Below are 12067 nucleotides of genomic sequence, written 5' to 3' on the forward strand. Positions count from 1 at the left end.
AAGGCTGGCCGAAGCTGCTGTGGTTTGTCACCGAGTCGAAGCACCTGTCTAAGCCGCCGCGGGATTGGTTCCCGCACATCAAGGATGCCAACAACGACACGGCGTACATAGAGGTGAGCGCGGCGGCCGCTGCGGGGTGCGGGCGGGCCAGGCCCCTGCGAACCCCGTCTGCACGGCGTCCTCTCGTCGCAGTACAAGACGTGCAAGGACGGAAGCGTGCTCGGCGTCACCGTGACCAGGATCGCGCTGCTGACCCACTGCCAGGCCCTCACGCAGGCGTGCGGCTACACGGAAGGTACGCGCGGCGGGGCCGGCCGGGGACGCCCAGCCCGGAGGAGCAGCGTCGGTTCGAGCGCGGCCGGGGCCGCCAGGCGGGCCTCGGGGCGGGGGCCTGAGCTCGAGGCTCCTGGCCTCGGGTGCCTGCGTCCGTGGCGGTCCGGCCCGCGCGGGGGCCTCAGTCGACCCCGTCCCGCGCGGAGGTCCCGTCGCCCAGTGTCACCACGCGGGCACACAGTTAGGCTGTGCCCCCCCTACCCCACCCCACCCCCACCGGGCAGCCGTCCCCTCCCAGCTCCGCCGGGACCGGTCGTGGGGTTGGCGCGAGCTCCCGGGCCGTGCGGACACGTTCTTCCCCGGGCCGGGCCTCCTACGGGGCAGGGGCCACGGATGTCCCCCCGGAGGACCCGCATCCCCGCGCCCCCTCTGGGGCTCCGCTGACCCGGACCCGGACCCTCCTCCGTGTCTTCGGCGGCTTGTCTGCCCCGTGAGATGCGCCCCGGACGCGCCAGCCCCGCTCAGTCCCCGCTGACTCCGCGGCGCTGCTGACGCCCACCTGCCTTTGGGCCGAGTCTGGGAGCATCATGGATGGAAGGGGGGCCGAGCGCAGGCAGCTTCCTCCGGGCAGGCAGCAGGGTGTCCGCCGGGTCGGCCCATCACCCTTGCCCCTGGTCTCCCACGGTAAACGTCCTGTTTCCCTTGGCACAGCGGAAACCATCGTGAACGTGCTGGACTTCAAGAAGGACGTGGGGCTGTGGCACGGGATCCTGACAGTAAGGGCCACCCGGCGGGCGGTGGGGGTGCAGGGGGAGCCGCCTCCGCGGGGGTGGGGGGGAGAAGAGCCATCACGCAGGGGCCCTGCGTCCGCTGGGGTGATGGCCCACGCCCGTCCTCCCTCCCTCTCCGGAGTGAGCACCCGACCCCTCCTATGCCCCGACCTCCCCGCTCTGTGGGAGTGAGCACCCGGACCCCTCCCACGCCCTGTCTACACTGCCCCCCCCCCCCCAGCGAGCACCCGGACCCCTCCCAGGTCCCACTGTGGAGAAGCCGGGTCTCATCCTTGTGAGGGCTGTCCATGCGGGAGGGCAGTTTGGAGCTGCGGGCGGGCGACAGAGACAGCCTTGCTGTGTAAGGTGCTTGCAGCCCTGAGACCATGACTGTGTGCATGCTGTGTACGTCGTGAGTGTTGGTATCTCTGCCCCGTTTATGAGCGTCTTAAGCTGGAACTGTGTCCAGAGGTAGAAACTACTAGGGCTTTGACGTGCGTGATGAGACACAGGTGCAGAAAGCAGGGGTGTGGTTTCTCGGTGAGGCCAGATTCCTTAGGACTAGGGCCTGTGAGCATGGCCTAGATAAGGGTTGGGGGTTCGGTAGAGCCGCCTCCACTGTGCCCTGGGTGTTGGCAGGTGTTAGGAGTGCAAACAGCCCCAGGTGCGTGCTCACACGGTCAGGGCTGCTGATCTGAGTGCTGCCGTCTGCAGCTCTGTGCCTCTGGGCACTTGGGTCTCCACAGTCACCCTGAGTGACTGTCCCCTGTGAGGACTGCACAGCCAGCCCGCGGTCCACCTCCCTGCCCAGGGGTTGTGGCAGCTGCCTTCCCCACTGCTGGTCGGGCTCCTCATTGACGATGTGGTGCAGGGCCTCTGTGATGGGTCTTGGTGGCCTCACCCATCTGTCACTGGCTCTGGACATGTGGTTTCTGAGTCTCTTGCTGCCACCTCCTAGAGCCAGGCCTGTCTCCTGCTAGATGCACACACTCCTCTCTGGTGTTTGGATGGCAAATGGTGCCTCTGGTCTCCAGCGTGGAGCGAACGTGTGACGGGGCCCGGGCCTGTCCTGTCCCCACATCCCGCCCAGTGGAGGGGGGTTCCCTGTCCTGCCAGCAGGTCGGCAGTCACCCCCGTGTGTTGCTTCCAGAGCGTCATGAACATGATGCACGTGATCAGCATCCCGTACTCCCTAATGAAGGTGAACCCGCTGTCCTGGATTCAGAAAGTCTGCCAGTACAAAGGTACGTCTCCAGGGTCCCCGGAGTGCCCGGCTCCCTGAGCCTCCCATGCCAAGCCTCCTGTGGCCGGCAGTGTGCTCGTTAACGCCCTTCCCTCCGCTCTTCCCACAGCAAAGGTGGCTTGCGTGAAGTCCAGGGACATGCACTGGGCCCTCGTCGCCCACAGAGATCAGAGAGACATCAACCTTTCCTCCCTCCGGATGCTGATCGTGGCCGATGGTGCAAATCCCTGTAAGTGACCAGTGGGCAGGCGGAGAGAGCCTCGCTCTCCACGGCCCATTTCTGTGCTTAGCTTTTCCCTTTCTGGCCGTTGCCTTGGTTGGGGAGCTGCCCTGACTGACTTCATGACCTCCAGTGTGACCCCTGGGCAGTGGGGAGTCCAGAACCCGCAGGCCCTGGCCTGGACTCCAGTCCTGGTGTTCCCACATCCTCGTTCCAGAGAAAGCGATAAGCTTCTGGTTCTAATCCCTGTTACGTTAGCTGCGAAAGGGTAGCTAAGTCACGAAATGTCAGGAGTCGGTGGGGTGGTCCCTGTGTCCGGGCGTGCTCGGTGCTCAGGAAGTAGTAGCTATTGCTATTTCGTGGTCTACACGAAATTAATCAGGAAAGTAACTTGTCACTTTAATGGGATTTCATTATCAAATCCTATAGGGAAAACCACCAGGCAAAGCAAAGTAGCAGTGGTTAGGACGGCACTAAGCTGCCTCGAGGAGCGTTGCTCTGGGTCGAAACAGGTCGTGGCTGGCTTTGCCAGGGAGCAAGCCAGAAGCCGAGTGAGCGAGACCGTGGGCTTCTGGCCACCCGTAAACGGTGCTGCCTGCACGTGTGTAAATGAAAGCTGCACATGATTTGTCAGAGAACATGTGGCACGCAAACCAGCGCTTGCCATTGGAGGATCTAGTAGTAGTCAGAGACGTCACTCATCCCTTCCCCAGAGCAGCTGGTTTGAGCGCCCGCCCCGCACCGGGCCGGGCTAACCTGTGTTAGGAAGTGGTCTCGCCAGCGGGCGCCCCATGGTGACCCCTGATCTCACCGGCCGGGTTGATGCGGGGACAGTTTTCTTCCCTTCGTTTTGATGCACTCACGTTGCAAACGCCACCTCAAAAACGGTAGAACGGGTCTTGGGAAAGGCGCACGCACAGGGACGTTTGAAGTACAGAAGTCATATTCTTAAATTCTGGAGTTCTGTGGGCCCGCGAGGATCTGCTCTCATGGCGACGTCCTCCTGAGCGGTACCGGTGAAGTTGGCATGTCCGTGGTGCAGGCAGCTTCCGTCGATCCCGTGCTTTCCGCTGGCCGACCGTCCTCCCCTTTCACCTCCAGGGTCCATCTCGTCTTGTGACGCATTCCTCAATGTCTTCCAAAGTAAAGGCCTGCGCCAGGAGGTCATCTGCCCGTGCGCCAGCTCCCCAGAGGCTCTCACCGTGGCCATCCGGAGGTACGGCTGGGCCCCCGCGGGGGGGGGGGGGGGGCGGGGCCGTAGGGAAGGGAGAGGGCAGGACCCAGGCCGTGGGGGGCGAGGAGGGCAGGACCCAGGTCGTCGTCGGGGGCTGGCTTCATTTCCTCGCACACACTGGAGTGGGCCAATGGTGGCCCAGATTCTCGAGTCAGAAGCCCTCTCTCCCTGTGAGTGACCTATGGGCAGGTGCGCAGGCCGCGGCAGCCTGTCCTGGCAGGCCCCTCACACGTCCCTGTGCCCGTGTCCAGGTCAGGTGTTCCTTGAGGGCGGACCAGGTGAATGTCGTATGGTTGGAGTGAAATGTTTGCAGCGAGCTGTGCCTGTGGAAGTGCGGTTTCTGCCCCATGTGCCACTGTGCCATAAACTTCTAAAAGCCCTGGCTTTCTGAGCGCTCGAGCTGTGGCTGGTGCGTCGGTGCAGGACTCATGCCCGGGGTCCAGTCAGCCCTCCTGACCACCTGCCCTGGCACCGAGCGCACCTGTCATGGGCACCACAGTTACTGGTGCAGAAAACTGATCCCACGCAGGCTGGGAGGTGCAGGGAAGCCTGTGTGACCGACCCCCGCCACCGGCCATCCTCATCACGTGGGAATGGACTGTTTGCATAGCCTGGATATTTCCAACGCGGGATCTGACTCCTCAGTATCTTTGCGTTCAGCTGTTCATAAGGTTTCGTTGTGCATCACAGGAATGTGCTGTGCTATAAGGACGGAGGAGGGGCTGTTAGCATACAACACACCTGAGTGGTGCCCTCGTTACCCAAAGGTTGGGCTTCCCAAAAATACCCACTGGGAGACTGTAAATAAGATACTGTCCCACAACTTAGGTGATTATTAACGTAAAACTAACCAGACTGCCTAACGGGCTGAGAAATAAAAACCTTTAGAAATAAAAACCTATCCGAAGCAAGTTTTAATTTCGATTGAACCAGAAATTAAAAATATGACATAATTTTAATTGATGAGGAAATATGACAACGTGAACTGGAATCCAACCTTCATTTTCTGAAAGGTGTCACGGTTGCTCCAGCAGGAGACGCCCCGCAGACCCTTCTGACAATTCAGTCCCGCCTCGGCTGGAGCGCTGACGGCTGTGCCAGCGAATGGGCAAGCGCGTGTCCTTCCAAGATCAGGATTAAACCGGGTCCAGTTTGAGCCCGAGCACAGTCCTGGGTCCGGTGTGGCCAGCATCCGCCATGGGGTCCTGGGCGAGTCCCTGCTCTCTGTGGTGTTAAGGTTGCACCGTCGTGTCACGTAGAACTATTGCCACACATCAGTCGTGAAGTGAGAGATTCAGACGCGTAGGAACCTGGTCCTTAGTAGCAAGGTGGTGTGTTTCCATGCATCTCCTAGAAATCTGTTCTCTGGATGTGAGGGTTAACAGCGTGGACCAGGCCAGACCTGATGGCACACTGTTACATTAGCTGCGAAAGGAGTCTGCAAAGGGCTTTTATTTTTTTTATTTTTATTTTTATTTTTTGTAAAGGGCTTTTAAAACTTCTTCTCTAAAAATGTTGAATAATTGTTAAAATTTTTAAGAAGATTAAAAATCTGTTCTCAAAAATAGGCATATTAAGCCTTATTTCCTGGGCGTGTGCTCAGTGGCCTCCAGGGCACCTGCCCTGCGGTCAGCGGCCACTTGCCCCAAACAGCCCCCTGTACACACCAGGGTCAGCGCCATCACCTGGGCTGGGAGCGCTGGTTTCAGAGCCGCCGGTCCCCGCCCCCCCCCCCCACCGTGTGAGGCCCCCCGCAGGTGGGAGGGTAGGTGGGCCACACGACCAGCAGCCAGCCTTGCTTTGCACGGAGTCGGCTTCCCCTTGCGGACTTGCCTGCCACTCTCACGCCTTCCAGGTCTCACCCGCCATTTCCCAAGAGCAAGGAACCAGGACGGGGCAGGGGGCACGCCCGAGCTCCTGGCCAGCCCTACCCCCCACAGCGAGGCTGGAGGGGTCGTGGTGTGGGCAGGGTGTGGGGCCGGCGGTCACAGGTGGAGCTGAGGCAGCACCAGGTGAACCCGGAGGTTGGCCTCCACCAAATCCTGCTGTGCTCTCCTCGAAAACTCTCATGGTTTCCCTGAGTTCAACACCGTATTCTGTTGACTGTCATCCGTGGCTCCACGGGTTAAAATGGAAGAGGTTTGTGGCGCGTGGCTCTGCATGTCCACCTGCCCTTCTGACCCCAAACAGGTTTGACTGCACATTTCCTGATCCTCAGGAGTGAGGCTCATTCACTTTGCTGGCGCCGTTTGGGGACGGCGGTCCTCCCAGGTGTGTCGCGCAGCCGTGGTCCGTAAGCATCGCCTCGGCAACTGGGGGCTGGCTACTCTCACGATTCTTTGGATCTCAGGAATCCACGGAAAGTGATGGGAAAGAGCCGTGGATATACCTACCGTAAGACTAAGTACGTGCTGTAGGGGGTGTGGCTTCCTGCTGGGGTCCCCCCGCGGGGCCGTGGTCACGTTCCCTGGACCCTGCGCAGGGGGTGGCTGTGTCCCTGTGTGGTGAGTGCACACCGTGATCATGGAAAGTAGCTGTGCCACTTTCTCGTGTGGGTTTTATGATGGGACTCACCCTAGACTGTCTCAACTGATCGGGAATAACATCCAATTATTAAGACTGTTGCCACCTGCACACAGGACTGCGTGGCCGCCACAAATCCAGGCGGTGGACTCTGATAGGACTCGGCCTCCCGTGAGGACCTTGAACCAGGGTGGGTGCCATGGCATCTCTGGGTCCTCTGCCCTTCAGAGGTCCTCTGTGTTCTCCCCTCCCCCATCCGTCTTGAGGGTCTGCCTGGAAGCTGCGTCCCCCACAGCGGAGAAGCCCTTCCTAAGCTCATAATTTCTAGAAAACAGTGTGGCCAGGGAGCATGTTTCAGTAGGGAAATTCTGTTTCCAGAAGCTTTTGGTAAAAAAGGTCTGCACTGCTGGGACCTGGAGGGGGCAGGAGGTAACCTGGAGGGGGCAGGTGACCGTCCCCTTCCCTGCGGGTTCTTCTGTTCGCCCCGCGAGTGCAGCCTGGCCAGGCGCTGCCCTGCCCGCCCACCTGCGCTGGCGTCCTGACTGGGGTCCTGCGGGCTTCGCGTTCAGCACCTGCTCACATGCTGCGTGGTAAACTGGTGGAGTCGCTATTCTGTCCGTCCCGGCTTCACGTGTATTTTATCAAGAAATAAAAAGCTAAGTATGTGAACTGAGAAGTGAGGGTCCTGCCCGCACACTTCCCCGACCACCTCGTGTGCCCCCAGGGGCAGACGCTGTGAGACCCAGAGCTTCCCACCTGCGACCTCGCCAGACCAGCTCCCACGCACATGCAGGCGGGTTTCTAGCTCAGGTTTGGCCCGAGAAGAGGAGTGTGTGCTCCTCTGCTGGTTTGCGTTTTACATGATCCGAGTGCAGCTCTGAGTCTAGACTTTGGTGTCATGTCCTGGTCCAGCGACACAGCAGCGGGAAGGACAACCATGGGGTCCCCCAAGGTCAGTCCCTGCGGTGAGGCACCAACACGGGCGAATAGGGCAGCTCAGGACGCCAGAGTACAGGTGGGAGGCCTGCTTACTGCCAGCACTTGGGGAGCAGCGCGTGGGGTTTAAGTTCCCACGGAGGACGCCATGGTGAGTCAGAGACCTGAGCAAGTGTAGCACCCGTGGCCCGTCCCATGGGGCTCCGAGCCAGAGCCCCCACACCCTCCCAGGGCCCCGACCCCGCTGCCTAGGACATCTTGGAGCCCCGCAGCTCTGCACTCACTCGGCATCCTCACCCAGGCCCGCGGGTAGATCCGGGGACAGGAGGGGACGGGAACGTGAGGTGCAGCCACAGCATTCTCAGAATCAGGAATGACCGCGGAGTCCAGATCAAGGTCAGCCTCTGCGCACAGTGGCCAGTCCACGTTGGTTCCCCGGCTGGGTGCCATCCCGGATCCGCTTGCCGTCTCGTCCACGTGACTGCTAGGCTCAGGAAGCCTGCTGAGGCTGTTGCTTTGCCGTCGGGCTTGCAAGGACATGCACGTGGGTTACGACTGGTGCTCAGTCTCAGGAGAGGAGGGAGTGCTCACGTTCAGGACCTGTTTCTTCCGCTGACCGGTAATATTTAGGCCATTTTTCAAGCACATGTGACAGAAACCCCACACACTTGTGTTTTTATGTTCCTCTCTGGGAGCAGAAGGAAAGCTGCCTGTTCCCGGTGTTGTGCGTGAATGGCTGTCCACAGAAGCTGGGACAAATTCGAGCTTTTGTAGATCGAGCCCTGCACTGACCTTCACGCTGGGTCGTCTGATCCCCGAGCACGCTGGAGACTCGGGGAATTCCCACATGTACACGGTAGGAGCCCCGTCCGTCCCACTCCAGCCGCGCAGAGTGGAGCCCAGGATGGCTGCTCCGTCCTCCCATGGTCCCAGGGGGAGGACGGGTGGACACTCTCAGCGTCCTTATAAAGGCCAGCCCCTCAGATTTTGCTTCCATTCATAGGATAGTTTATGAAGAAACAAGCGTTTGGTGGTGAGGTCGCCTGATTTTGTTGGAAAGAAAGGCCCTCCCCCTGCGAGGGGACCCGACTACCCCTTGTTCAGATGGTCTCCTTCCCCCTCTGGATTAGTGACCTTCCAGGGAGAACTTGCTGCGCCCTGGTGACGAAGAGGAAATTAAATCTCCAGTACCAGCTCAGAGCAGCTGATTGCTCCCCTGACCTTTAGTGCATTTAATTAGGAAACGATACTCAGTAACTGCGTCTGGTCAGCAGTGAAGGGGAAACCGGAAACATGTTCCCTTATGACCTGTGGGACTCTGGCCATTTCCAGAACATGCATCCATCAGGGGTTCCCCTCTGAGCCACGGAGGAGCCAGGCCTCAGGGTTGGCGTCGTGGCCTGGTAGGCATCCTGACATCCATTCACTGTGAGCTGCGGAACGCCTGCCAGCAGCACCAGAGCGCGTCTTCTGGAAGGTTTCAGGGCCCAGAGTCTTCACTGGGAGCCTCAGGCATCGTACCCAAAACAGGCAGGATGCAGAGGGGGTCCCGGGAGCCAGCAGTGGTCTGACTCTGGCCGTGGTCTGGGGACCGCAGCCAGCGCCCTGGCTTTGTGTACATGCCCGTGTTCACCCCGGTATTTAATCATATTCCTCTGTGAAATGGCCATCATCCACACGTGTGTTTTGTGTTTCCTACTTCTTTTAAGATTAGTTGTAAAATTAAAAATATTGGAGAAATAGCATTTTATGATTTGCAAACTTATCCGTAGAATTATTTTAAAAAGGCAACTTGAAAAATGAAAACAAAGTTATATTCTGGTCTCTGTCTCTGGGATCGCTGTCTGGGTCTGTTTCCACGTCTGGACCACAGAGGGTAGAACCCACTTCTTAAAGCTACGTTGTGGTCACGTGGATGGAAGTGAACTATTCTGTAGGCTTTTCAACTGCAAGATACTGAAATACTTTGATGGTCCAGCGGGAAAGGGTAATAATTATGTAAAGCAGCAATTAACTAGCAATTCCAGAGAATAAAGATGCCCCTTTGCCACCAGAATCACTTCCATGTTGAAAGCGTTGCCCTGGGAGCTACAGAGCTGGGAAGACCCTGAGGAAGGGGCCCGTGCAGCAGGACACCTGTCCAGAGGCGGGGTCAGGCTGACAGATGTGCACAGAGGCTCGCCAGCCGGCGACCCAGAGTGAAAATAGCCAACAAGCCTGTGAATCCAAGTGGGGTTTTCAAGAACAGTTCTGACTGCCCCCAAAAAAGGTCAACAGGAGATCTGTGATCATATTTCTAGGTTACGAGATAAAATACATTGTCAGCGATTTTAATCTGGAAGCTTTAAATTCAGGTAACATTTCATAGCTCGTCTAAGCGTGAAACCATTGGAGAGGGGGCTTAGCGGGCCTAACGGAAGTAGGAGCGTCGCAGAGCCGGTGCCTGGGGTTGCCGTGCGTCGTCGTCCTGAGCGCTCCACGGCAGGGGTGGGTTCTGCTCTGGGTCATGTGCGCGGGAGCGCAGCAGGAGCAGGTGCCACTTCCCTGCCCGTGCCCACCGAGCGCCTGCCCCACGACACGGCGGAGTAGCTGGAGGGACGGGAAACAAAGCCTGTGAGCCGTGCGTGCGGTGCGATCCCTTTTCTGGCTGAAAACAATGGTCTCTGAACTGTTTTACAACAAAAAGCAAGCTCCCTACCACAGCGGGTAGTGAGACTGCGTCCGGGGAACCGTCCCGTGTGACGTCGGGGAGCTCCTAGAGCAGCTGCGCTTAAGTAAGCGTGCATTGCTCTTACCAGAGACGGAGGACGCGTCACGTACAGGTGTGCTGTTCACTCGTGTTCCCGTCACCAAGCGTGAACTTCGCTGAGCCGTCAGCCTGGGTGTGGCTGTGTTTGGGGGAGGCTCTGTGACACTGCGCATGGAGGCAGGTGCACACACTGACGGGTTTGACCAGATTTCTCCTGAAGCCTGCATTTTGCCAGAATGTTCCCTAGAAACGTTACTTCTGTTGAAGCAAGTGCACCGCCTCTGCGGCTCCCGGTCTCCGGAGGGCGCGTTTACCCGGGGCTGCGGCCGCGAGGTCACGTCCGCCTGTACAGACTCCAGTCCCCGCCGACGGTGCCGGGCACGAGCAGCAGGGCCGCTGCCCAGGAAGGGGCACCCTCCGTCCTCGAAGGGGGACCTTCTGGTCAGAGGCTGGAAGGCTGCCCCCCGCTCTCGCAGATGCACGGCCCTGCGGCTTCAGCCTTCCGCAGGACGACAGCGTTCTGGGGGCACGTCATGCCCGCGTGCACCCACGACTCCGTGGGGCGTGTCCAGCGAGCCCAGCACGGCGCCCACCGGTGGCTGTCGGGGTCCTCTTCTTCCTCAGCGACTCCGTCACACGGCACAGCAACCCCTCAGCCCCGGGGGCGGGTCCGCGGCGGGTGACGGGCCTGCCCACGTCTCGGGCGCCTCCGCCGCACCTGTCCGCGCCTGGGGCGCCGGCGGCGCGGGGTGAGGGTCCGGCTCCGCGGCCGCAGCACGTGTCCTGGTGCGCCTGCCGAAGGTGCGGGGTGCTCCCGTGCGGCCGGCGGCCGGCGGGGAAAGGGCGCCCTCCGTGGCGGGACCTGCTCTGAGCGCGGGCAGCTTCGGGAACTGGACGTCTCCGCCGAGCTCAGAGGGCGTCTGGGGGCACGGGGGGCGCCGCCTCTACGTCTGGGAGCGGGAGGGTCCCGGGCGCCTGGCACCCGCACGAGCGCGCGGCCTGGCCGTAGGCGGGACGCCGTGGGGGGGGGCTCGCGGGCCCGGCGGCCGGGTGGGAGCCCAGGCCGGTGGTCACGCCCCCGCGCGTGTTCTCGGGTGCCGTCCTCGCGCGGCCTGCGGCGTCCCCTCACAGCCCGGCACGGGGCGGAGCGGGGCCTGCAGCCCCCGGGGGTTCTGGGGCTGCTGTGGAGACCCCAAGGTCCGGAGAGCGCCCCTGACCTGAAGCCGGAGGAGGCTCGGCCCCGGCGCCCCGCTCGCAGGGGGGTGGCCTGCGGGCTCCGCACACGGCCGCTGCCTCTGCGCGTACAGGGGCGCCTGCGTGGCCTGCGTGCCCCTGCGTGTGCCTACGTGGACCTGGTGCCCCTGTGTGCGCCTGCGTAGCCTGCGTGCCCCTGCGTGTGCCTACGTGGACCTGCGTGCCCCTGTGTGTGCCTGCGTGCGCCTGCGTGGCCTGCGTGGCCTGCGTGCTGACGCGGAGCTGTCCTTTCAGGCCCACCGACGACAGCAACCAGCCTCCGGGCCGCGGCGTCCTGTCCATGCACGGGCTGACCTACGGCGTCATCCGGGTGGACTCGGAGGAGAAGCTGTCGGTCCTCACGGTGCAGGACGTCGGCCTCGTGATGCCTGGCGGTGAGTGCGGGGCGCCGCGGGGCCGGGGGGGGGGGGGGGGGGGGGGTGCGTTGGGAGGGGCCCTGCCGCAGCTGGCGCGCCTTGCGGAAGCCTCAGGGGGTCCCTGCCGCTTGGGGCCTCCCTGTGGGGCCTCCCTGTGGGGCCTCCGGCGGGGAGGGAGCGGCGGCGCGCTCGTGTGCACGTGCCCGGCCCAGGTGCAGGTGCTGCGGCCGGTGGCTCGCGCTCTCTTTCTGTGCTCTCGGTGCTCTCCGCCGGGCTCCACCGCCCTCCCCCGTGACCCGCCCGTGCTTCATGCCTGCAGCCATCATGTGTTCGGTGAAGCCGGACGGCATCCCTCAGCTCTGCAGAACCGACGAAATCGGGGAGCTATGTGTGTGCGCCATCGCAACGGGCACGTCCTATTACGGGTTGTCGGGCATGACCAAGAACACTTTCGAGGTAGGTCCGCGGGCTGACCCCGCAGCGCTGCGCGGGGTCGCGGAACACGGAGC

General features: G+C 61.4%; 1 protein-coding gene across 2 annotated transcripts in view; it reads left to right on the top strand.

The window, feature by feature from the left end:
* DIP2C (disco interacting protein 2 homolog C) overlaps positions 1 to 12067 on the top strand; it is a 252180-nt gene that overhangs the window by 169801 nt on the left and 70312 nt on the right. For both annotated transcript variants that reach the window (XM_072749676.1, XM_072749677.1), the window contains 8 exons: positions 4 to 113; positions 193 to 295; positions 985 to 1049; positions 2194 to 2287; positions 2396 to 2515; positions 3608 to 3722; positions 11437 to 11576; positions 11878 to 12014. In XM_072749676.1, coding sequence (XP_072605777.1) covers positions 4 to 113; positions 193 to 295; positions 985 to 1049; positions 2194 to 2287; positions 2396 to 2515; positions 3608 to 3722; positions 11437 to 11576; positions 11878 to 12014 — 884 coding nt within the window. The remainder of the gene's footprint in view (positions 1 to 3; positions 114 to 192; positions 296 to 984; positions 1050 to 2193; positions 2288 to 2395; positions 2516 to 3607; positions 3723 to 11436; positions 11577 to 11877; positions 12015 to 12067) is intronic.

The sequence above is a fragment of the Vulpes vulpes genome, chromosome 2 (assembly GCF_048418805.1).
Source record: "Vulpes vulpes isolate BD-2025 chromosome 2, VulVul3, whole genome shotgun sequence".
NCBI classification, from domain to species: domain Eukaryota; kingdom Metazoa; phylum Chordata; class Mammalia; order Carnivora; family Canidae; genus Vulpes; species Vulpes vulpes.